This window comes from Sebastes umbrosus, chromosome 13, assembly GCF_015220745.1.
Source record: "Sebastes umbrosus isolate fSebUmb1 chromosome 13, fSebUmb1.pri, whole genome shotgun sequence".
Classification (NCBI taxonomy): domain Eukaryota; kingdom Metazoa; phylum Chordata; class Actinopteri; order Perciformes; family Sebastidae; genus Sebastes; species Sebastes umbrosus.
In genome coordinates, this window is record NC_051281.1 from 13,820,728 (window position 1) to 13,843,894 (window position 23,167).

The window sequence follows — 23,167 nt, forward strand, 5'->3', positions numbered from 1 at the left end:
CCTCCTCCTCCATTTTTAACCTTCATTTTGTCTTCTCTTCATCTAGCCCTAAAGAAGAATAATATTACTAAATTTCCCAATGTCTACTCGAGGGTAAGGAACTCCTCCAGTAGCACACCTGTAGTGGTGGATGTGTCCCAAACCTGGCAAGCATCTCTTTATTACCTCCCTTCCTCTTTTACTGTCTTCTCATATAGGGACCACCTACCTTTTTCTCTCTCTCTCTCTCTCTCTCTCTCTCCTCTTTATATTTCCTTCTTTAACAGTGAATATGTAATGATAAAAACTAGCTACTCTTTTCAGTAGTTTATTTTCTATGGGGAAGGTGCATCTTGGTTTCACAAGATGCATGGAAGGTTTTCTACTTACATGTCAAAACCCTGTAGCCTGTCTCAGTCGTAATAGGCCGAGACAGCTGACCTGCAACTGTGTAGAACTCATGCTGCTTTGAAAGACAGGCTGCCAGCACTCTGAGCATGTGGGCTCATCAAAACGCCTCGACCAGATGACTGACAGCTCTTTTATTCACCCCCACCCCCCTCCCACCATCCCTTCCAATTCCTTCTCCCCTATCAGATTTGAGGAATCAGCCTTACAGGCGAGCAGACGCTGTGCGGCGGAGTGTCAGGAGACGTTTTGATGATCAGAACCTGCGGCCGATGAACAACGGCGAAGTGGTCGTGTGAGAGAGGGAGCAGCGCATGTGCTGGAGGATTTTGAAGATGGTGAGGATGTGTAAAGAGAGGGAGAGACGGAAGGGTTGGACGCCGAGTGAAGGAAGTGAGTGTAGCAGCCATAGAGATGACTATGTGTATATATTACATAAGAATTATTCCATGTCTGTGGTATAGTAGCAAAGCTTTTCACGATGAAGGACTGGGGACATGTACGGGACGGAATTTTTAAAGTGTCGGAAAGGTTGATTCAGAAAACCTTAGACAAGCCAAGTGCCTGAACTTTATTTTTGTGGGCTTCTGTTCGTCTGATGATGACTGTTTTTATAATATTCCCCACTTCAAGCAATACAACTTGACCTGGCTTTAATTGTAAGACGTGTAAAACTGGACTTGCGGTGGCCTTAATAGCCACCTGAAGAGATGCTTCCTTGGAGACATAACGTAGAATGTATGGGACGCGTTTCCCTTTTAGCTGTTACAAGTATTACATCTTTTAGTGTTTTACTACTCGGTAGTATCTCAGTACATTCCGGTGCTCTTTTCCATTCCTCCTTACTGTAGACCGTTACAGCTTGGGTCCTTGTTTTTTACTTCCTGTCAGCTGATGTCATAGGACATACACTACAACAAGGAAGTAAACTGGGACGCATTTGGACTGTTTACAACTGTGAAATCAGAGATATAAAACAGTAGATGCGACATTACGTCATAACTAATGGGATCTGCCATCTCACCTGGGTATTGTTTACAGTTGACACCTCCGGGCAGCGACTGCTTATCAGCTGTTCAATACCTAATTGCTTCACCCAAAAGGACCAAAGAGACCAGGGAAGCTGGCGTCACTTTCCACACGTCAGTATAGAGTAGATGAGAGATTTATTTTTTTACTTATGGGTCAACTACAATTACAAAAAAGTTAGTGAACTAGGCAACTTTACAGTCAGTTACCAAGCAACACACCAGCTGAGTTCTAAGTCAAAGGTATTGCTGATTGCTGACTCAACAGCATTGATCTGTTAGCTAAACAGACATTGTTTTAATGTTAGGTAACTTTATAACAAAGTTATTAATATTACCCTAAGGACATGGAGAAGCGCTCGTCCTAAATCCCATTTCATAATATTTAAAGTAAAATCCAGCAAGCCACATTTAACCCCAAATTAGCCGTCTTGAATCATGCATCATATATTAACATCACTTGTTAACTGAATACTGAATCTATTCAGGATTTCTTCATAAAAGATATTGCTTAATGTAGTATATTAGCCATACACAATACCAAATACAGTTCTTACTAGGACTATCAATCAATTAAAATATTTAATATCTAGCTTTAAAACCGAGCCTGCTACAACCCCGTTGCGTTAAAGAAATTAGTGGCGTTAAAACAAATTTGCATCAACGCGTTAGTGTCGCGTTAACTTTGACAGCCCTCGTTCTTACACATTAAGTTCAGGCAAAATTGAAAAAATAAAATCAATATGCAATATAAATGCACAATGATGAGATTATCATCATGATTGAAAGCATGATGTGTTCTCTTGGAGCTATAATAATCAGAATCTTAGTATTTCTGGTTCAACACAGTTGTCTTACACTCATTACTTTGAATAAAAAACAGTATTGGTGTATTGGTAGACAACATAAGCCTCCCTCACCATACGTTCCAGTTACAGCAAGTTTAAAGCCGTACCCAGGTCAGATGGCCAACATGTGGGTCCATCCTGGAAAGGCGAGTCATTAGAACGCGTCACATCTACTGTTTTATATCTCTGTGTTTGAAATGGTCGATACAAACGTGCTCAAACATCTCATGAGGTTTTCCTAAAAGGGCTGATGAGCAGGCATGAAGAAAGTGTGCAGAAAAGTAATTATATTTGTACTAAAGTGAGTAAAAGGATGATGAAGAATGAACGAAAAAGACATTGAAAGCATTTCAAAACAAGACCGGGCTAATGTGAACTGTATATATATCAGGCCTTTTCAGAATTTGTGACTTCAGTTAATGCATCAAGCCTGACTTTGTAGCTCTTAATCCATAGAAGTAATCCGCCTGCTCACATGAAACTACCGTCCATTTAAAATGTTGCATTTCTGTAGCAGCACAGTCTGGTTTCTGGGAACAAAATTACGAGTAAAGCGACATAAAACACGTGAACTCGACTGGATGGTCTCGTTGTCAAAACTGGATAGAACTTTGCATTTCATCCGTCAACTTTCTTTTTTACAGATTTATTATATTCCAGGCGACTCTGTCTACTCACTTTATTGTAATTTTAATGTATAGTATTTAACCACTGAAAGGATTCCTTTAAGCTCATGTTTTCATCTAATGTGTGTCCATGCTCATTTGGCAAAAACAAAGTACACAACACAAAAAAAAGTTTCCTAAATGTACAGATATTTTGTTACAAACCATGTTTTTTTTTTTTTTAAACGTACTTCACATTACCAGATGGTTAATATTGTACATATTGTTTAAACAAAAGTTTTCATTGCCTTGTGCTATACAACTTGAATGTTATTTTAACTTATAGTTTTTTGTATATTTAATTAAGCCAAATGCAGCCAGGATCTACAGTAGTGTGTTAAATCATAAAGTGTCACGGTTGTGAGGGTGTGTCACAGGCGCAGCAAAACCAGCTACAGATACATGCAACTGACTGGTACATTTGAACAGATTTAAATAAATCTAATAAAAGTAGTTTCTATTGGTTGAGCTGTGATTGGCTGGTTTTGTGGCGTAGTGACGCACCTTCCTGTAATCATCTCCACTGAAGCACGTGCTGCCGTTCATCTCCTTTTTTTCTCTCAACTTCACTGTCTGTAATAGTAATATTTCTCTAACTGGATAATACTGGCATGTTTTGTTTTTTTTACTTTCAACAGAAAATGTATTTTAGGCAGTTTGTGCTTATTACAAAATAACAAGCTTTTTTAAAAAAATTAGGTGATATGAGATTTTCAACGAATATGATCAAATAAACTATTTACATTGAATATAAAACTGTTTACCTTGTTGAATTATTTTCTTCTCTTTCTGAAACAGGCGTAATGGTTGGGAATTGACAGAGAGGTACGAACACATGACTGCATTACTTGGGCAGTAAATCCACTGCAGCGAGTCACTTTCAGTTTTCACTACAGGATTGTTGTATTGTCCTGCATTAGTTCAGGTCGTGTCTAGAAGGTAACCCGCAAAATAGTTGAGATTATGCATTGACCGCAATTTGCGCGATTCTAGACACAACCATTAGTTTAAACTAGGTGTATTTAAATTGTGCCTACAAGGTAATCTGCAACTCCCGCGAGACTTGCCGATGCCTAACGTTAACCATCTCGTGAGAGTTTCCCAAATGGTGGGTTACCTTCGAGATATGACCCCTAATAAGCAGGCATAGTGATTTTAACATTTCATACATTCATTATTGAACTGAATTAAATACGGGTCAAACGCAGTATGATGGAGCTCTCCACGGACTAGTTGACCTAGCAGTTGGCATATCTATTAATGAAAAACAGCCTGCAGATACTAGAGGGTTTGGTAGTAGCCGGTTTCATAAATGTAAGAAATTATACAAATAACACAAAGTGTATAAAAGAGAACATTTGCCTATGACAGTATTGATCTCTGAAAGTATCCAGTTCCAGACGTCATCCATTGAAAGTCTTTTATTACATTTCACTACAGTATATCAATTTTAACATATGCTCCAATTAAAACCTTTTTTGGATCATTCCTCATGAACACAGCTGCAGTTAAGTTAGACCAAACCAAAAATATTGTTTCATTATCTCTGAGCGTGTCCAGAGATGTTGCATTGAAGCTCATTTCTTCTGCTTTTCCCGGTGAAAGACGGCCAGTGTGACATTAAAGATTTACTTTTAACAGAATATAAAAATCATTGGCAATGGAAAACATGTACAACTACAGTCAACTAAAAAATACTAACAAAAGCAACAAAAAAAGACAACCTGACATTTAAGGTTGATCAGCTGATCAGTTTCCTGATATCAAATTAGTCACCGAATAAGTGTGTAAGCTCAGTGTCGCACATTCCCATAAATACCGGAGAACGGTGTTGTGTCACACGGTCCGTCCAGGGTGGTGATGCCCAGTACAGTCAGATGAGCTCGGAGGGGAATGCATGTTTGGAGAAGTGTACAGAGACCGATAAGTGTGATCATCAAGGTGCATCCAGCTGTTCCAGTAAAGTTCTTCTCCTTTTCTCCAGCTCTCCTTCACTCAGCTCGCTGCCTGACGTATCCCAGCCGCCCTGAATACAACACACAAAACACAAAACACTCAGTATACGGTATTATATAAACATCTTGACAGGTGTTTTTTTATGCGTTTTGGCATTTCGTCCACACCAAACGGCGTTTTAGGACGCTGGAAACGGCGCTTTTGTAAAAGTCCAACCAGGGTGAAGATTTCCGTCTTCAATGTTCACATGTAGACCGGGAAGACTGAGTTTTTGGCTTGTAACGCCAGAGTGTGCGCCGTTATCTCCTTTGTAAGGTGTGATTAATGAGGCGTCAGGTTGTGCAACGCCGGCATAAATGCATCCATGAACGGCAGACGTGGCCAAACACCCTCGCTAACAAGACTTTTTTTTACATATTTACACAAATGTACAGTTACTCTTCCACTATGTTGAGGAACCGAGGCGTCCGAATGCACTACGAAGGTCACTGCTACTTATTCAATGCAACACTCCGACGACACAGGCCTGAGTTTTCACAGGGCGACCTCTAAAAGACAGTGGTTACCTCCCCAAAACTTGTTCTAAAACATACTTTACATGGTAACTTTTACTAGTTAAATCTCCTTCAACACCAGGTAACCATAACAACAGCCATTAAAACACTTTGCTAGAGTCCAAAAAATCTATATTTATAGAGTAATAAAGAAACCGACCTCCTCTTTTGCCGCTTTTCTTTTCGGAGACTTCTGTTTAGAGTCGGAGCGAGGCTTCCCCCGAGACTTGTCGTTCTCTTTATCTCTGTCTAAGTCCTTCTCGCGCTTTCCATCGCGGTCTCTTCCTTTCTTCTCGTTGTCGGTCTCTGGCGACGCCTGGAAGGTCATAATCGCCATCAGTGCACATTCAGATTATATTTACACAATACGTGGATTCTTCCTGTATACTTACAGACTTGTGACGTCTCTTCTTGCCCTTCTTCTTGTGCTTCTTGGATTTTTTATAGCTTCTCTCTGGTTTCGGACAGAAAATGTCAGTAAATGTCAAAAGGTCTGCACTTCTTCCATACGATGACAAAATAGATAATCTGAGCCAGTCGGGCTATTCTACTATGTTGTTCATGGAGCCGGACATTTCCCTGAGCTAATATTCTCATAATGTTTGTACACTTGACACAAAGAGCTAGTTTTGGCTGTCTGGAGGTCTGCTACCTCGCTACAAACCTGCAACAACAGCAGCATGCAAAGGAGGGCTTTCATCATCAATAGTGCATGTTGTGATTGGATGTTACTGACAGCACAGGAGCGCTCTGCTGGTTTGAAGGATTTATGGAGGCAAAATATCCGTTATTTTATTTAAACTTTGAAAGCAACTCACCAGATTCTCCACTAGACGAGCGTTCGGACGGAGATTTGGACTGCGACCTCTTTTTCTTCTTGTGGTATTCCTCGTCCTCAGACTCTGAGCCCTGTCGACACATTAAAGTGGAGTAATTCAGAGATTAACGAGGCATGATATGGAGTATTGAGATAAAGGCAGAGGTATTCTTGTAGATTATTAACTGCTAAATTGTTGTCTTGTCTAAGCACAGCGGCGAGGAGGACTACTAACCGATCGAGAGCGGGACCGTTTCCTGTGGTGCTTCTTGGACTTCTTCGAGTGCTTCTTTGTCTTAGAGTGGTGATGTTGGCATTCATGCTGTTAAAATAAAAACACGACGTCCATCATCACCTTCGTCATCTAGATTGATAGATTCAGCCCGTTCCCACTGTCCAGACAGACGTACCTCTAAGACGTGCATGAAGTCTTTGAATATCCTCTTCCTCTCCGACTCCAGAGTCACGTCCTCAAAGGCCGATTCCTTTAAGAATCTGTCTCTGATCTGAAATCATCACAAGTACGACGACATACTAAGTACAATCAAAGCAGGGAAGACAAGCTACTGTGTGTATTGCTTTTACAAATAATTTTGAATTTATTTGAACTGAATAGCAGGGTGAGTGATGTAAATATGAAATAGACGGTGCTTTGAGACCAACAGAATATATTCAGCATAGAAGACGTACCGACTCCCATGCAGTCTCCGGCTCCAGTGGCGGTGTGGCCAGCTTCAGCATGTTTTTAAAGGCTGCTTCTTTCCTCTTCATCTTCCTGGCCTCCTCCTTCTCTCGCTCCCTCTCTCTGGCTTCAGCCTTCTCCAGTAACTGCACAGAAAGAGGTTACAGAATGGGTTAATTTAATAAATATAAACAAAGAGAATATAAAAACAACAGAGAAAAGACCTTAACATAAGTTAAAGGAGAGTTTAAGCTAAGTTACTCAAAATGTTCTCCCGTCATGTACTTGTGTTCTTCTTAAGGGACTGTGTAGGATGTGAGAAAAAGCTAGTGAGGAAACATGTACTGTATGTAGGAGAGGAGTCTTACACTGTTGAATGCCAGCTTGATGTTTCCTGCGTCCAGTGTGGTGGCTCTCTTGTCTGAGCTGATGACTGATCCAAAGTCATCAAAGGTAGTGTTGACTTCCACCAGGAAGCCTTTGTCCTGGCAGCACACAGGAAGAACAGGATTAACAACTTGTATGACATAAAAGAAACACGGATATGAGCAGATGTGAAGTGATCAGGTTGCTCGCATGACACTATGCCAGATATAAATACGATTTTAACCAGAGGTACATGATGATCTTACTTTAAGAATATCTTTGATGATCCTCTTCTCATCGTGGTAGCGGGCCTTCAAGTCTTCCACGTAGAATTTGAACAGATCTAGAGGAGTGGAGCCTGCAGGATAGACGGGGTAAGTCAAAAGATGTAGACGAAAAAATATATATTAACCAACAGGGTCCAACTAGGGCTGGGCGATATGGAGAAAATCAAATATCACAATATTTTTTACCAAATGCCTCGATATTGAGACGATATTTTATGGTTGACCGTCGGTGCTTTTACCAAAGAGGATATCTAGTCTCACATCACTACAATGAGAAAATTGATATATTGCCCAGCCCTGGGTCTAACAGCAGACCACAACCAGGTTGCTAAAACGTCTGTCATCTGTGTGCTGAATGTTTTGTCACGTGTTAAAATTATATAAAAACTTATCTAAAATGAATGGGGTAAAAGGAAACATATGCATCAGAGCACTGTTGTGGTTCATACAGTATTTACATGCTGAGCTGTGTTTGTTTCTGTGTTTCTGTGTTCATGTCATGTGCTGTTGTCTGCATATCTCATCCACGTGCTTCAGAGCGTTCAGCCCGTGCGGGCGTGTGAAGCCACGTGTGCGGCGGCCTGCTGTCCTACCCGGCTGGCCCAGCATGTTGGCGAAGCGGATGTCTGAGCTCAGGGTCGGGTACATCTCCATCCAGGCAGACATGGAGTGAAGCTGGCCGTGGTCGTGGAGCTCGTCCAGGAATTTCTGAGAGAAAAACAACAAAATATGAATTCAGCTCAGCAACTGATATCCAACGGTTAGACAAATAGAATGTGTCTCTTTTGTGACTTGGATTTAGATTATTATTGGACCTTGAAAGCAACAATTTGCTTTTGCAATGTGAGAAATGTGACAGGATGAGTCAATTTAGGACGTCAAGCCGTCATTTCTTTCCCAACGTGGTGACTTCCGGTTTATAACTGTTTTGAGTTGCACATGTTTTCGCTCCCTCTCACCTGGAAGGCCTCTCTGTTCTTGCGTTGTCGCCTCCTCTCCCTGAGGAGAGTCTTCTGTTTCTCCTCTTCCTCCTCCTTCTCCAGCGCCCGGATGTGCTCCTCAAAACAAATGAGAGCGTCCTCTTTGTCCATATCTGTTGGCAGGTAACAACACTTATCAACAGGGAGAACTGAGGATAGCTTACACATAGAACCAAGTAGAGCTGCAATGATTAATTGATCAGTTGTCAACTATTGAACTATTTTGATAATCGATTAATACATTTGAGTAATCTTTTAGGAAATTTAAAATTCTGATTCCAGCTTCTTAAAAGTGAATATTATGTGGTTTCTTTACTCCTCTGTGACAGTAACCTGAATATCTTTAATCGAGAAAATACTCAACAGATTAATCAACAATGAAAATAATGATTCATAATTAATTGCAGCCCTAGAACCAAGTGAACTTATGGTTATTGCAAATAAAGTGAGGTAGAAACTTCTCACTACAATCTGTTTCAAACTAATTAGGTGAATAAAGACTTCTCTCGTACTCTGCAGCTCCTCATCCTCTGCAAAGGTGGGGTTGTCTAGCAGGTATTGCTGGGCCTCAGACCAGGTGGTGCGGTATGTGACGTTGGCCATGTTGTCCAAAATGTTCTTCAGAGCTTCCCAGTTCCTCTTTCTTAGCTGCTTGGCTTGCTCCTGGAAACAGTTTGTAGAGGAGGAAAGCAGGATGTTCACAACATCATTTATGATACTGACAGATGAAGACTGCAAGTCTCTTCACATACTAAAGGCCCTGACACACCACCTTTGGTGAACGTCTGTCGGATCTAGTCTGCCCGTGTGCTAACTGTCCGTCGGCTGTAGTCTTTGCTGTGTGTTTGAGTGCAACATTTTGGCCACCACACAGGCGACGGGAGGCGACACAACAGTCGACCTTCATCGCCGCTAGTTCTATGATGTGGATTTGGTGTGTCTGGGCCTTGAGCTGAGTTGAGTTTTGTCTCAACTGTAGAATGAAGCCTTACCTTCTCTTTCTTAGCGAGGTAGAACAATACGTCTTCATAGATCTCCAGCCGGTCTCTCTCTGGCACACAGCTCCACACCTCCTGCTCATTGAACATCTGTTCTGCTTTCCTGGATTAAAAGGAAACACAGACACGTTTAGGAGATTTTCATACAGTAACCCACATGAGGGCAGCATTTCACAGGCAAAATTTACCTCTGACACGTTGGTTTCTAACGTTTAGTGCAAGCCGTCGGATGCACAGTTGTGTAGAATTTATATAAAACTCCTTACATGTTAATAAAAAATGGAAAAGTACAGTTGAACTTCTTAAGAAGTGCAGCTCGTGATGTGTACTAAAAATATCTAGTTTCCTTGAAACTTGACGGTCAGAGGAGTCGCAGTGGTTGACTGCACTGGAATAAGGTATTAAATCTAAGGAGACACACACACACACAGACACACACACAGACAGCCAGTATCCAGTCCAGCTGCCTGTTGTGTGTCCTCCCAGATTACAGCCCGTCACCACAACAACCCCCCTGCTAGAAGAACTCTGGAACTGGCTCGTTGTCAAGGTCACCAGTCGATCGGTCCGTCCCATCCGTCTGTCACGATGACTTTCACACAAACGCCAAAGCAAAGAGGGCTGGTGAACTGGATCTCACGCAAGACCAAGAACCAGACCTGAAGCATTTTATATGTCGCTGGTATAATGTCTAATGCACAACTCCTTACTACATATCTATAAGTGAAAAAAACTGATTTAGTACACATTTAGCAGAAAAGATGGTATTTCTAGTTGTAGTTTCATCTCTGTTGCAATTATATGTGTGAAATACGGCCGCAACTAAAAATTATTGTTGATTAATGTGTAGATTATTTTGTCGATTAATAGATTAGGTGTTTGGTCTATAAAATGTCCGAAAATGGTTGAAATGTCGATCAGTGTTTCTCAAAGCCCAAGGTGACGTCCTCAAATGTCTTGTTTTGTCTTAAACTCAAAGATATTCAGTTAATTGTCATAGAGGAGTAAAAAGAAACCAGAAAATATTCGCTTTTTCCTTTTAAAAAATTACTCAAACTAATTAATAGATTATCAAAATAGTTGGCGATCCATTTAATAGTTGACCACTAATCGATTAATCGTTGCAGCACTCGTGTGAAATGAATTTAAAACGGTGAGAGAGGATAAAACAGAGCACTTAGGTTGTGAATTACATCCAAATCAAAGACGTCAGAACCAATTAATCACAATGTTCCCAATGTCCACCCACTCACTAAATTGTGCATTATGTTATGTTAACCACAGAGTGATGAGAGCCAACAGGTCACAGCGGTTTAAGAGGAAGCTAACTGTGCTGTAACTGCACGGTGCCGTGCACAAGCCATAGGCGACCTTTCACTGATCCCATCTGCATAACCGTATTGACAATACAGGGAGCCACAACTCAATACAGGAAAAAAAAAACTTGGTGAGATAACTGCAGCTCTTACTTGTATCTGGTGGTGGAGGTCATCTTGTCGTGGTTCTCTAAGAACCTCTGAAAGGTCTCTTTGGACTCCTTGTATTTAATTCTGGCCTCCTCCTTTTCCTCCTTCTCTGTTTGGACTTTGTAGGCGTTGAACGCCTGTTTCTTCTCACTCAGCTTGGGAAGTGCGCTTTGTTGACAAGGAGAAGTGAGAATTAGCGGTCAGATGGGCATTGTTATCACCTACCATTGTTGTAAATAGGATGAAACTGATCCCAGGAGAGAAGTTTACCTGTAGCGAGGATCATTGATTATCATTTTCATAGCTTGTTCCCAAGAGGAGTTTGAAGACACACCCTGAAATACAGAGAATACAACTCTAAGTCAAGTTAAATTGACATGTGAAAAACAATTTCATGCAACAGATCGGGGAAAAATTGATTTGTTTTATTACCCTTTGTTTGGTAGAGGAACAATGAGTTGTGCTGCTTTGTCTCTAAAAGTCAAAACATTTACTTTATTACTAATCGATGGCTGGTTAAGAGGTGTGGAGAGACAACAATTCAAAGCTGTGCCACTGAGGACTTATGTAAGCGCCCCTTCTGCCACTTGCCTCTCTCAGGGAGTGACTCCTTCATCCATTATAGACCGATTCCACCGCGTGTCTGTCTTGTAAATTGTCACAGTTATTCTAACTCACTGAGGCGTGCCACTCTCTCTCTCTCTCACTGTCTTAATCCCAGCCAGCCCCGTGCCTTTGATCCAATAAAGCTAATCAGAAAGACAGAGCTATTAAGATCTTGCAGGAAATGGCGAGCAATCTCAGAGGAGAGCTTTGTGCACAAAATTAAAAAGAGCCTAAATATAGCAGCGTTCAAGGTGGGTGGCGCTAGGCCGCTTTTGCGACACAACACATCCACGGCAACAGGAGGTGAAGCTTAACAATTGAGCTAAAACCTCCCAGGGGCTCACGAGGAGGGACGGGGATTAGATCCAGATCACAATGCAAAGGATGTGCTGGTAAACACGACAGGCTTTATGAGGGACTGACGTGATGAAATGAACCTTAAAAACAGACCTATGTATAATGGTGTACAACTCAATCATCAAAACACTTGTTGGAGTTATATCATTTATATGCAGTATATAATGTAACAGGGGTTGGAATCCCCAGAGGCCACACGATGATACTTCAGTCACGATACGATCTTATTGTGATTTTAAACATTTTGCGATATAATAATAACAAGACTGTATCATGATTAAATTATCAGCTAAAATGTAGGGCTGCAACTATCCATTATTTTATCTATTAATCAATTAGTTGTTTGGTCTAGAAAATGTCAGAAAATGTCAATCAGTGTTTCCCAAAATCCCAAGATGACGTCCTCAAATGTCTTGTTTTGTCCACAACTCAAAGATATTCAGTTTACTGTCATAGAGGAGTAAAGAAACCAGAAAATATTCACATTTAAGAAGCTGGAATCAGAGAATTTTTACTCAAACTTACTTGATTAATTGAAAATAGTTTGCGATTAATTTAATAGTTGAGAACTAATCGATTAATCGTTGCAGCTCCACTAAAATGTATTGCACAACCAGAACTTTCAACCAGAAGGGACTAAACATTTGCTCCATTTTAAAACAACAAGCTCATATTCGATGAACAACTAGCTAACCTTGATTATATTTATAGTCGGCCCTATAGTCTTTGTAGCGGCGATGGCACATGTAAAAGGAGGTAAAGTATTCATGGTGCTGCTCACAGCTACAGTAAAAGCACATTAACGGATACTAATGTATGTGCTGACTGATTTTTTTGTATTTGACCTGCTAAATGTCACGAACATGCACTACAGGGTGACAGAGAGCCTCCTACAGTGTGTGGCCTCTAGTTCATCTACATGTTAACACCATGTGACAGCCCGACTCACCTTCTCCTTCAGCAGCTCTTTGAAAGCCTGCTTGGCCTCCTCCTTCGTGTTCCACTTGTACGTTTTCTTCTGAAGTTCTGGCCGTTCTTCTTTTGGGACTTCGACACTGAGGGAGGACGTTAATGCGTTCACTTAGCTGTGTTTGCATGAAGCATTTAAGAGCATTTATCACATCGGTGGATGTGATACATTAAATAAATTTATGAGACACAAGAATACACCTCCTCATCCGTGAATACATTAAGCTGAAAGGGTGCTGTGTACATTAGCGTCATTATGACTCTGTTGTGGTTCTGGCTTAATGTATACGGTGAATGTCTGAGTACTGGAGACATGGCTGTTTACCTGGCTGTGGCCTCTGTGGCTGCGAGGCTCTCTGAGGAAGCCACAGGTGCATCTGCAGTCTTGACCTCAGCTGTGTGATGCACCGCCGCCTGAGACAGGAGCTCCTCTGAGACCGCTGTTGCAGTTTCTGCCTCCATTACGGTTGCCATAGTGGCTGTATTATCTGCTTGCACTGCAGGAGCTGCTGCGATGCTGGGAGCCATCACGTCCACCGTCCTGAAATCAGATTGTGACGGGTCAAACCACACCACATGATGGGAAGAATAGCAGGACAGTGTAGCTGACCGGAATATAAAGGGTCACTACACACGAAAATCATTCATAATAATATAAAAAGGGATTTGATCATGGAGGGATCTCATTTTCAATAAACGTTGTATTTGTTGTTTATAATACATGCAGCAGTGAAGAGTAACTGCAGGTAAACAGGAAGCTCTTACCCGTTCTCCTCTGCTTTGATCATAGCTGGAATAAACAAGAGGAGATAGCTTTTAGGGTACGTGTTTTCATTTCAAAGCATGCTGCAGATAAGAGAACAACACAGATATATATACTGCAGGAGCCACAATGTGTTTTCTTTTCCTGTACATCAATGATGCCCAAACCCCCTCGAATGCATGGCGGCGTTATACGTCAAACAAGCCAGCGGCCGACCATTCATCATGCTGTTAAAGGCTCATCTATAGCGCAGCACAGCTCACCGCCTTTCTCACACAACAGGTGTGACATCATCAGACAGCAGCTCTTTACCTTCCAGATCCTCCAGCTCTTTGGGTTTGGTCCATCTGGACTCCTTCGTCTGAGAGTTGTAATAATAAGGCTTCCCCGTGTCCGACTTGTACTCCTTCCACGGGCATTTAGACAGCATTTGCTAGAAGGTGGCAGAACAAAAGGAAAAGTATTTCAGTTGTAATACACTGAACAAAGATAACTAGTGTGATGTTAGGATCCATATGAAAATACTTATTTAACTACTGGCCTTTTATGGACTGCAATGAAAACAGTCAACCCTGGCTGAATCTGGTACATTTACAATTTAACTGATTTTGATTAATGTGCACAGCCCCTGATAAAATCTAAAAGTAAAACAGGGTATTAAGATGTGGTGTAAAATGTATGTGCATATGTAAGTCAGTAAACAAAAGATTACCTGGGGGAACTTTACAAGTAAATGTTAAAATTCAGCATTTCTATGATTGAGGGATTATAGTGATTTTTTTTTCAGGGATCTGTACCAAACAAAGATGTTTTCTTAAGTCTGTAAAATATGATGTCTTGGCCAGGACATCTCTGCAGCACAACAATATTTAATTTAAAATAGTATTTCGACACATTTCGCTTTAACAAATATTGTGCCTCCTGCAAAAAAAAAGCCAAAAATTGCAGTAGGTTGCAATTTTGAGAAGATTTCTATTGATTGTACAAAAACAACAACATACACAGAGGGAGAGTGACTTCATCTTCTGCTCAGGATGCCATTACTCCAGTATATCTTTACATAGCAAATAGTTGTTTGCTTCAGGCTCTGAATTTTGAATTTAGCAGCTTTAAACATGTTATGTAAGTGATAATGGTTCGTACCTCTGCAGGGGATTTGAGATCATCCGGTTTCTCCCATGTGGACTGCTTAGTGTCTGTATTGTAAAAATAGGTTTTCCCATCCAGTGATTTGTGTTCTGTCCACAGGGACTTCTGAGGCGGACAAAAACAAAACATAAATCAGCTGTTTCAGTGTGTTAAAAAAAAAACAAAGCAAGAAACCATTTAACTTTGGCTCCTAGTTAATATTGTCAAGTGTTTCACATCTATCTTTCCATTTTCAACGTGCACAAACCTTCTTTGGCTGGTCGTCCTGTGGAGATCCATTTGTGGTACTCTGCAGGGACAAAGAAACAAATGAAATGTTGGTAGACTGCAGTTATTGAGAAGGCGAAACTCTGGAGTAAATGAGGAGAACTCTAAATTGCCAAAATTGTAAACTTGCAATAACTGCATATAAAAAAAAATTATGTTACACTTACAGCTGTTCCAGGTGCAGCAGCTGTGAAGGAAAAAGACACAAATCAGTCATGACGCTTTACTTCTAACGAAAACAAAACATGCAGGAATATGATTTTAAGTAAAGTGACAAATTAAGGACCTTACCTGCGGAGTCGACACCAGGCTGTGGAAAAAAACAATTTTATTAGTGGATTGTTTCCCAGAGAAACACTCACAAACGATAAATTCAGCCGGGAATACAGACTCATCATTCACAATACACAGGAACTGACAGAGCTTTACTAATTAGTACGACTCTCCATACCCTCAAGATGCAAAAATACACTTGTGATGATAAAGTGGATGTCTTATGATCTCTGGATGTTGTCACAAATTAATACATCAGATTGCTCATTTGCATATCCTGCTTACCTCTCAGTATAAAAGAAAAATTAACAGAAGATCAACAGGGAAGGGCTCATGTGTTTCATTATGCTCACAGGGATTCACAGCTGAACCAGAGCCAAAACAAAAAAGTGACAATAATGGGAATATTGCAGGCAGGTGTTCATTTTAATCAGTCACTGTATTTAATGATGTTTTTCAGCTGTTTCTGGTCAATTCTTTTTTTTTTTTTTTTAATGGAATGACATAATTTCATATCCAACAGTGCAAATGATTCACTTAGCATTTCACAGATTGCGGTGTATTTTAAGAAGTGTAAAGCAGAGCACTGATGGAAAAAGTAGCGAGGAGAGTTACCGGTCCCGTCGGTTGTACGGCCGCAGCTGGCATGCGAGGGGGCATCATCATCCCTGGCATCATAGGTGGCATCATGCCTGGCATCTAATAAAAGAAGCATCATGAAATATTCATCTGGCATTTCCATACCACCCAGTGGAAGGAGGAAGAAGTATTAAGACGCAGTGTGAGACAGGGTGTTGGTGTCTGCTGCTTGCAACTAGGGGGAGAAGGTGAGACTGAAACCGAGTCTGCTGTGTGTGTTATTTAATGGTGTGATGCCACAGCTTGCGATCTGTGAAGCAGAAAGACACCAAACTACATCCCCTCGCCACCTTTTTAGACTGGTGTTGCTGGCACCTTTCTCAAACACCCCCCAGTATCACACCTATTTATATGCATGACAGGACCACATATGCTTGCTAAAAATGCCCCATTTTTTATGTAAAAGATAAGAAAAGAGTGTCACTACTTCAGCAGTATTCAGTCAAACGATGCACAAGTTATATGGCGTCTCTTTAGAGCAGTGGTTCTCAACTTTTTCGAGACACGACCGCCTCGCCTAGCTGTTTCTACGCACCTCCCCCTGCTGATTTTGAGTGATCACTGTGAATATTCTGATTAGTAATCGTAGGATAAATAATATAATGTTTTGTTTGTGACTCTTCTCTCCCCCTGACCTGCCGGAAATCCCCCGTCAGAAAATGATGTGCACGCACACTTTGACTGTAACAAACATTCAATAAAATCTGTTCTAAAGCAAATTATATCACTGGAACAAAAGATGTAAAGTAAAAACACATTCCCAGTCTAAAATATGATACATTATTTTTAATATTATTTTATGTTGTTCTCCACAACCATCTAACGACCCCCTGATATTATCTCACGACCCCCCAGGTAGAGAACCACTGCTTTAGAGGACTTTGAGACTTTGAGCCTTTTCCTAGGTTAGCTGCCACTTTATTTTGAGGTAAACAAAAAATGAGCGCACTATAATGTCTCTATTAATCATCCCTCATTGCACAGGAAAATCCATGAGTGCACACATCTATGACAAGTTCAGTGGGTCAAAGTTAAACCAGGAAATCAGTCTGTAAACTGGGATGGATGTTTTGCCTTTGGTTCTTTTCCAAATAAGCCTGACCAACCTGGAGGTTTGTTCATCTGACCATTCATGTGTCGTGCCCAGTCTGACCATTTTTTAGTGATGTTGATGCTTTCCGATATCTCAGTCATTACTTTGATAAGTACAATATTGTTAGGGGTGGGAATCACCGGAGGCCCCACTATACGATATTAAATCACGAGTCACGATACAATTACGATTTTAAACATTTTGCAATATGCTGAGTATTGCGATAAGATTTATTGCAATTAATTGTGTTTACTCATTTTTAACATAACTTTGGAGCGTTATTTAGCGTTCTTCCCGACAAGCTAGACATGTTGGTACCAATTGATTCCCTTGATTTTCTAGTTTCATATGATACCAGCATCTTCACTCTAGCTTTAACGCTGAGCCCGCTACATCCTCTGAAAGACAGAGTAGCGGCCAAATTATTAAGAGGTTAATAGTTTATATGATAAAAGATCGATACTTGACGTCCGTGTATCAATACAATATTGTCAAATATATATTGTGGAAAAAATCTGCATCAAGCATCTTTCTTTATTAAAGTAATAACATCTGCCATCTAGCTTTTTCATTTATCTGTTTTGGGATATGTAAAGTGTCCTTGTTTGACTCGGGAGCAGGATAAATAGCAGACAGACTGGCCACCAAGCCCTTACAACTAACAAATCCAACAAAACAGAGAAAACCTACAAGCTTCCTAAAAGGCTCACCTGTCCCATTGGTGGAGCCCCCATCGGTGGCATTATACCAGGGGGAATGATACCAGGAGGCATAGGGGTCATGCTGGGCGGTCGCTGTCCCATAGGGGGCATCCCGATGGGAGGGAAATGAGGCGGTATTCCTGGTGGTCCCATCTAGACAAATTAATATGGAGAGAGGAAAGATGCATTAGATTAGATTAAACATTAATGAAGACGTTTAATATATACCACTCTGAGTTCAACCCTGTATGACGACTGGTGTAAAGCTAATTGTCATGAACATATCTGTCGCTGACTTACAAATGGGGGAGGTATCCCTGAGGGCGGTACACCTGGATAAGGTGGCGCTTGGCTCTGGCCATTATTAGCGTCCGATGAAGACTGTCATGAATAAGAAACACCACACAGAGTTAGTGAACTCACAACAGCCTGTGGTGTAACGCGTAACTAGCAGTGCGCTTAATTCAATAAAGCCACCATGGCTGTTTCTCCAAATAAGTGTTTAAAATGTTTAGATTTCCATGCTACACTATTACAGTTAGTTAAGATAAAATGAAAGTTTTATCATGACATGCACAACCTAAATGTTATTACTTTTAGTTTAAATTTATTTAGTATTATTCCACAATATTCCTAAAAAGGAGGGTGGACAAAATATAAGAAACACCTCTCAGTATATAAGGCAGAACAATTCAACAGCACCACAAACTACAGCCTCCAAAATAACAATTAGGTCAACTCAACACCTCTAGCCTGCATTTATTTTAGCTTGGTGCAACTAGCGTTATGGAAGTATGTTGACGATAAAAGATTTGAGAAAGCACAGGCACGGATTTGTGAGAGCAGAAAGAGATTTGAACAGGCAATCCTGATTATGCGCTCGCTCGTTTCTGCTCTTTCCATGTTTTTCCAGCTGTTTTGACAGCTTCTGAGCACCTGAGATTGCAAAAGGTCTCTGGATATCAAAGTCATTTCTTTTTCAAGGTCCACACAAGGACTCAAGTCAGCTTTTGAATATAAGGAAGGAATGATAGGCGACCATATGACTGTTTAGGACAACATGTGATTTACATATTTTATGCCTTATCTTTTAGCCTACAATTTCAATTATTGTTTGCGTGTGGACTGGATCTGCACAGTGGATTGAAGTTCAGCCAAATTCTGGTAAAATGAATCCCTTTACTGTTGCCTAGCTCATTCATAAAGGTATGTCAAAATACTCATATGTAGTGAGTCTGTATCAGCACGCAAGCATCACAAGACAGCCAGTAATAATGAGGATGCTTTATGAACACTTATAACATGAATTTGTTGAATACTCAATTCTGATTGGTCAATCACGGCGTTCTTTGGTCTGTTATTTCTTTATAGTAGACCGCTGTTATGGGCGCAGTTCTGATGTCGGACTCTGGAGGATCATTGTTGTGTCAAATTATTAATTTCTATGTAGCGTAATAGAATAAATAGAAATAAACTCCTTAAGGTAGCGGCCTCTCCCTGTCGTGGTTTATTTCACAATGACCAGCTCGCTGTACATTATCCCTTATTTGTTCAGCAATTCAAGAATAGTTAGTCAAGGAAAAGAAATATCACATTCATGTGACTCCTCGCAATTAAAAAGGAAAATGTCGAACTCAAAATCAATTACTATAAAAATCAGAGGGTAAAAGCATAGTGTGGAGAAAGATTAAATCAACAGTGGTAACAGTATTGGAATAGTACAAAAAAAAGGACGACATCTACACTCAATCCAAAATAGTATCCAAAGTAGGTATGGTAAGAAGTAGAAGGCGCAGCAACCTTAACGTGACACTTTTCATTATCTGGGAAAACATCCAACAGGTCATTGTGACCACTACCATGAAAAAGGGACAGTGGAGCATATTCTATAGAGGATAGACAGGTGGGGATCACACAGTTACAGAGAACAGGGTAAGTAGAAGCCAGTGTAAAAAAAATAGGCCTTTATTTAGTGTGGAGGGAGGGAAATGTCTACTTTGGTTTTATGAGAGTACTGGACTAATTTCACGACTTTTTTAAAAACAGAAATGGACATAGAGGGAGACTATATCCAGAAGGAGGCATTGATGAACTCCCATTGGTGCTAAGCTCGTAGTATTCTGCATGTTTTTGATTGTAATAGAGCATCGTTGTTATGTTATGTTGTGTTTGCACTGGATAGAGTTTGTGGTTATGGACAATGCTCACGACGCCATCTGCATACTCAACAAGTCTGCGGCTTTTAATCGCATGAAGATAGACTACAAGTTCAGCTTGCTCCCCAACAACAGTAATTGGCTGTGCAGTCAACAGATACCAAAAAGAGCCAAGGATGGAGGTGCGTTAAGGATGCCAACTGCTGCAAAATCTCAGACTGCTAAAGTGAGTACTAGCAACTTTTAATCACTACGAGTGTGAGAATTGTTGACTCAAATGTAGCTACATAATTCCTCGTGCTTGCTTCAATCATCTCTTAAACCTGAAGTAGGCGAGATTGGAGCAAATATGATTAAAAAAAGTTATTTTTATAAAACGGTCGCTATATCATGAGAGTAGTACATGAAACAGGTAACCTGAAAAAAATCATGTGCCTACGAGTCCTCCGGTGTACCTAACGGTATCTGCAAGATTTCACATACCGGAGGAAAACAACCAGTAAGAGCTGGTCTGAGGTCCGCTGTCCAGCTGCCGTCTATGAGAGCCGGCTGTCAATCACTTGCGAACTCCGACCAAACTAGGCCGCGCTGATCAAATATGACTCAATATTGTGTTAAGTTAATTACTATTTCTTGCCTCAAATGTTTTCAGAATCATCTTGTAGTGTACGGTTTTGCTGTAAAATGAGAAAGCTTGTGACGCTGCCGCCAATGTGAAATCTGGTGAAGGAACGCCAAGTTCCGGTCACATGACCGGAGCACAGCCAATAGGAACGTTCTCTCAATGAAATGACCTGTGATTGGTCAAAGTCTCCCGTCACGGGCGTAGATTTTTAAAAACTGAAAACAGAACCATGAGGAGGTGCAGATGTCTAGTTTTCTCTCAGAACACTTGAATTACAATATGCTGAAAGGTTATTATGGAATTTTTGCCCAATGATGCCAAAAACCTACTGCCTACTGCCACTTTAAAGGTAGAGTTGGTAATCTTCAAAAACATTTTTTTGTTATATTTTGTTGAAATTCTCATTATATCCTGACAGCAATCAATAAATCAAATGTTCCAACAAAAAAAGAAGAAAGAAATCTGGTATCTGTGGCTGTATAAACCCCTTCAATCCGGGCTACCGGATTAATGTTTTAATGTTTTTATAACTGTTTTAATTATGTCTTAATGTTCTTTTGCACTTTGTCGCAATGTTCTTGAATGTTTATGTAAAGCACTTTGAATTGCCCTGTTGTTGAAATGTGCTATACAAATAAAGCTGCCTTGCCTTGCCTTGCCTTACCTGTCTACGTGTACCTCAACGCACCGCTTCACCTGAGTCTTCCACAAGCTGCTAGCTTGACAGCTGTGAGTACTAACAATAGCTGTTTAATTATGATGTGTTTATGTTCATAATGATCATTTTTGGGGAGTGACTTTGGAGGGAGGCCTGAAGGGACGAGGCTGTCAGTGTTGGCAACTTTCTCACTAGATTTAGCGACTTTTGGAGCTAGTGCTGACATCACTTTAATTGGAAAAAGAGTTGGCAACACTGGGCTGGGTTTTTCGGTTGGATAATTGTTAAAATGTCGCGTATTCGTGCTAGTTTTGCAAGATTACTAACCCTAATTTTTAATCCAGTGTGTCCTGTGTGCTCTCAAAAGTTGAGTAATTAGTTTTGTGCTCTCACATCTTTAATCTTAATATACTTCTATAAACACAGACTATGAGGGATTAAATGCTCCACATTTAGTTACACAAAGAGTGAATTAAAAGTCTAAAAACACCCCTTTAACGCTGATTATAAGGTGCATGTGTTATCTGCAGCAACTCATTCATTTGTGAAGAAGTCCTCTAGATATGTGACATTATTTAAGATAACTTTACAGGCTCTCTAACAGCAGGTTACTTTCTCCATTTACCTGTTAATTCTCATTGATAACACGCATGTATTATCATTATAATCTCTCCTTCACTATGTGAGTAAAGCTAACTTTCTAGGTAAACGTGTGAAGTAATGAATGACAACAGACTCCGTCTAAACCCTGGTGAAGAATAATGATTTAAGCATACTAGTTAACCAACTATTCGTTATTTAAGTTTATGAATACCTTTAGACGTGTTTATTAATGTTATATGTAACCAAAGCTGACTGCATGTTAGTGGTATCTACCTTTTATTTAATGATAAGCATCAGCTCCAGGTTATAGTCGGGACCATGAGTGTGCCCGCTATGTTAGCTCAGTGCTAACACGACGTGCTAACCTGTGATGTTTAAAGGACTCAAGGACGTTATTATGACATCATCAAGACAAAGAGTTGGTCGTCAACTAAACATGGATTAGGTACACGTACACTCGTCTCGGTTATTGACTTTTAACGCGCTGTAAATGAGATAATCTTTTGAATGGTTGTTACTCACCATGTTGACGAGAGAGTGTGGACCTCCTGGTAACCGGAGCGCCTCTCAACAACGAGCAACGCGATTGGTCGAGCTGCCTCCGCGTCACAGAGGTCAAAGGTCAAAGAGCCAGTAGCGTCATTCTGCGGTGATGATACGCAGAGATGCGCAATAAATGACAAACAGAGTGGTGATGTTGTGATCCTGTGAGTGTATGGCAGGGGTCAGCAACCTTTACTATCCAAAGAGACATTTTAGGCAAAAAAGAAAAGAAGAAAATCTGTCTGGAGCCACAAAACATTTGAGCATTGTTTGTTTGTTTGTTTATTTAGATCTCCATTAGCTTTTGCATAGCAGCAGCTATTTCTCTACTTACTAATTACTAAAGTTTCTTCTTAAGTAATGCTCTTTTAGTGTTTTTTTACGAAAATAAAGTCATAACTTTATGAGAAAAAAGTCGTAATATTACGAGATAAAGTCATAACTTAACGATAAAAAAAGTTGTAATATTACGAGAATAAAGTCATAACTTTATGAGAAAAAAGTCGTAATATTACGAGATAAAGTCATAACTTAACAATAAAAAAAGTTGTAATATTACGAGAATAAAGTCATAACTTTATGAGAAAAAAGTTGGAATATTATGAGAATAAAGTAATAACTTTACGAGAAAAAAAGTCGTAATATTACGAGAATAAAGTCAGAACTTTACGAGAAAAAAAGAAAACTACATGTAAAATTACTACTTTATTCTTATAACTTTATTCTCATAT

General features: G+C 40.2%; 2 protein-coding genes across 9 annotated transcripts in view; one reads left to right on the forward strand and one right to left on the reverse strand.

Moving 5' to 3' along the window:
• The window catches only part of fmnl2a (formin-like 2a), a 61,464-nt gene extending 57,867 nt beyond the window's left edge, over positions 1-3,597 (forward strand). For 3 of the 7 annotated variants that reach the window (XM_037789436.1, XM_037789438.1, XM_037789434.1), the window contains one exon: positions 577-3,597. Coding sequence is in view for 5 of the 7 variants with exons in the window: in XM_037789438.1 (XP_037645366.1) it covers positions 577-686 (110 nt within the window). In the remaining 2 variants the exon portion in view is untranslated. Of the gene's footprint in view, positions 1-46; positions 147-576 lie in introns of those variants that run through there. The other 4 variants (XM_037789435.1, XM_037789439.1, XM_037789441.1 and 1 more) reach the window with 3 other exon arrangements.
• Positions 3,598-4,334: 737 nt separating this feature from the next.
• prpf40a (PRP40 pre-mRNA processing factor 40 homolog A) lies at positions 4,335-22,557 on the reverse strand. 2 transcript variants are annotated; one of them, XM_037790230.1, is made up of 27 exons: positions 22,416-22,521; positions 18,152-18,232; positions 17,861-18,004; positions 16,034-16,117; positions 15,437-15,455; positions 15,313-15,332; positions 15,126-15,167; positions 14,873-14,983; positions 14,042-14,162; positions 13,732-13,756; positions 13,292-13,507; positions 12,947-13,052; positions 11,305-11,369; positions 11,038-11,202; positions 9,563-9,671; positions 9,083-9,233; positions 8,550-8,683; positions 8,184-8,298; positions 7,570-7,661; positions 7,306-7,422; positions 6,946-7,083; positions 6,666-6,761; positions 6,491-6,577; positions 6,257-6,347; positions 5,831-5,892; positions 5,599-5,754; positions 4,335-4,954 (listed from the first exon to the last, which is right to left on the reverse strand). In XM_037790230.1, the coding sequence occupies exons 1-27, from the start codon at positions 22,416-22,418 to the stop codon at positions 4,865-4,867; spliced, it is 2,640 nt and encodes an 879-aa protein (XP_037646158.1). In that variant the 5' UTR covers positions 22,419-22,521; the 3' UTR covers positions 4,335-4,864. The 2 variants fall into 2 exon arrangements, with proteins under 2 accessions (XP_037646158.1, XP_037646159.1); XM_037790231.1 differs by lacking the exon at positions 18,152-18,232 and having other exon boundaries at positions 22,416-22,557.
• Positions 22,558-23,167: the final 610 nt, after the last annotated feature.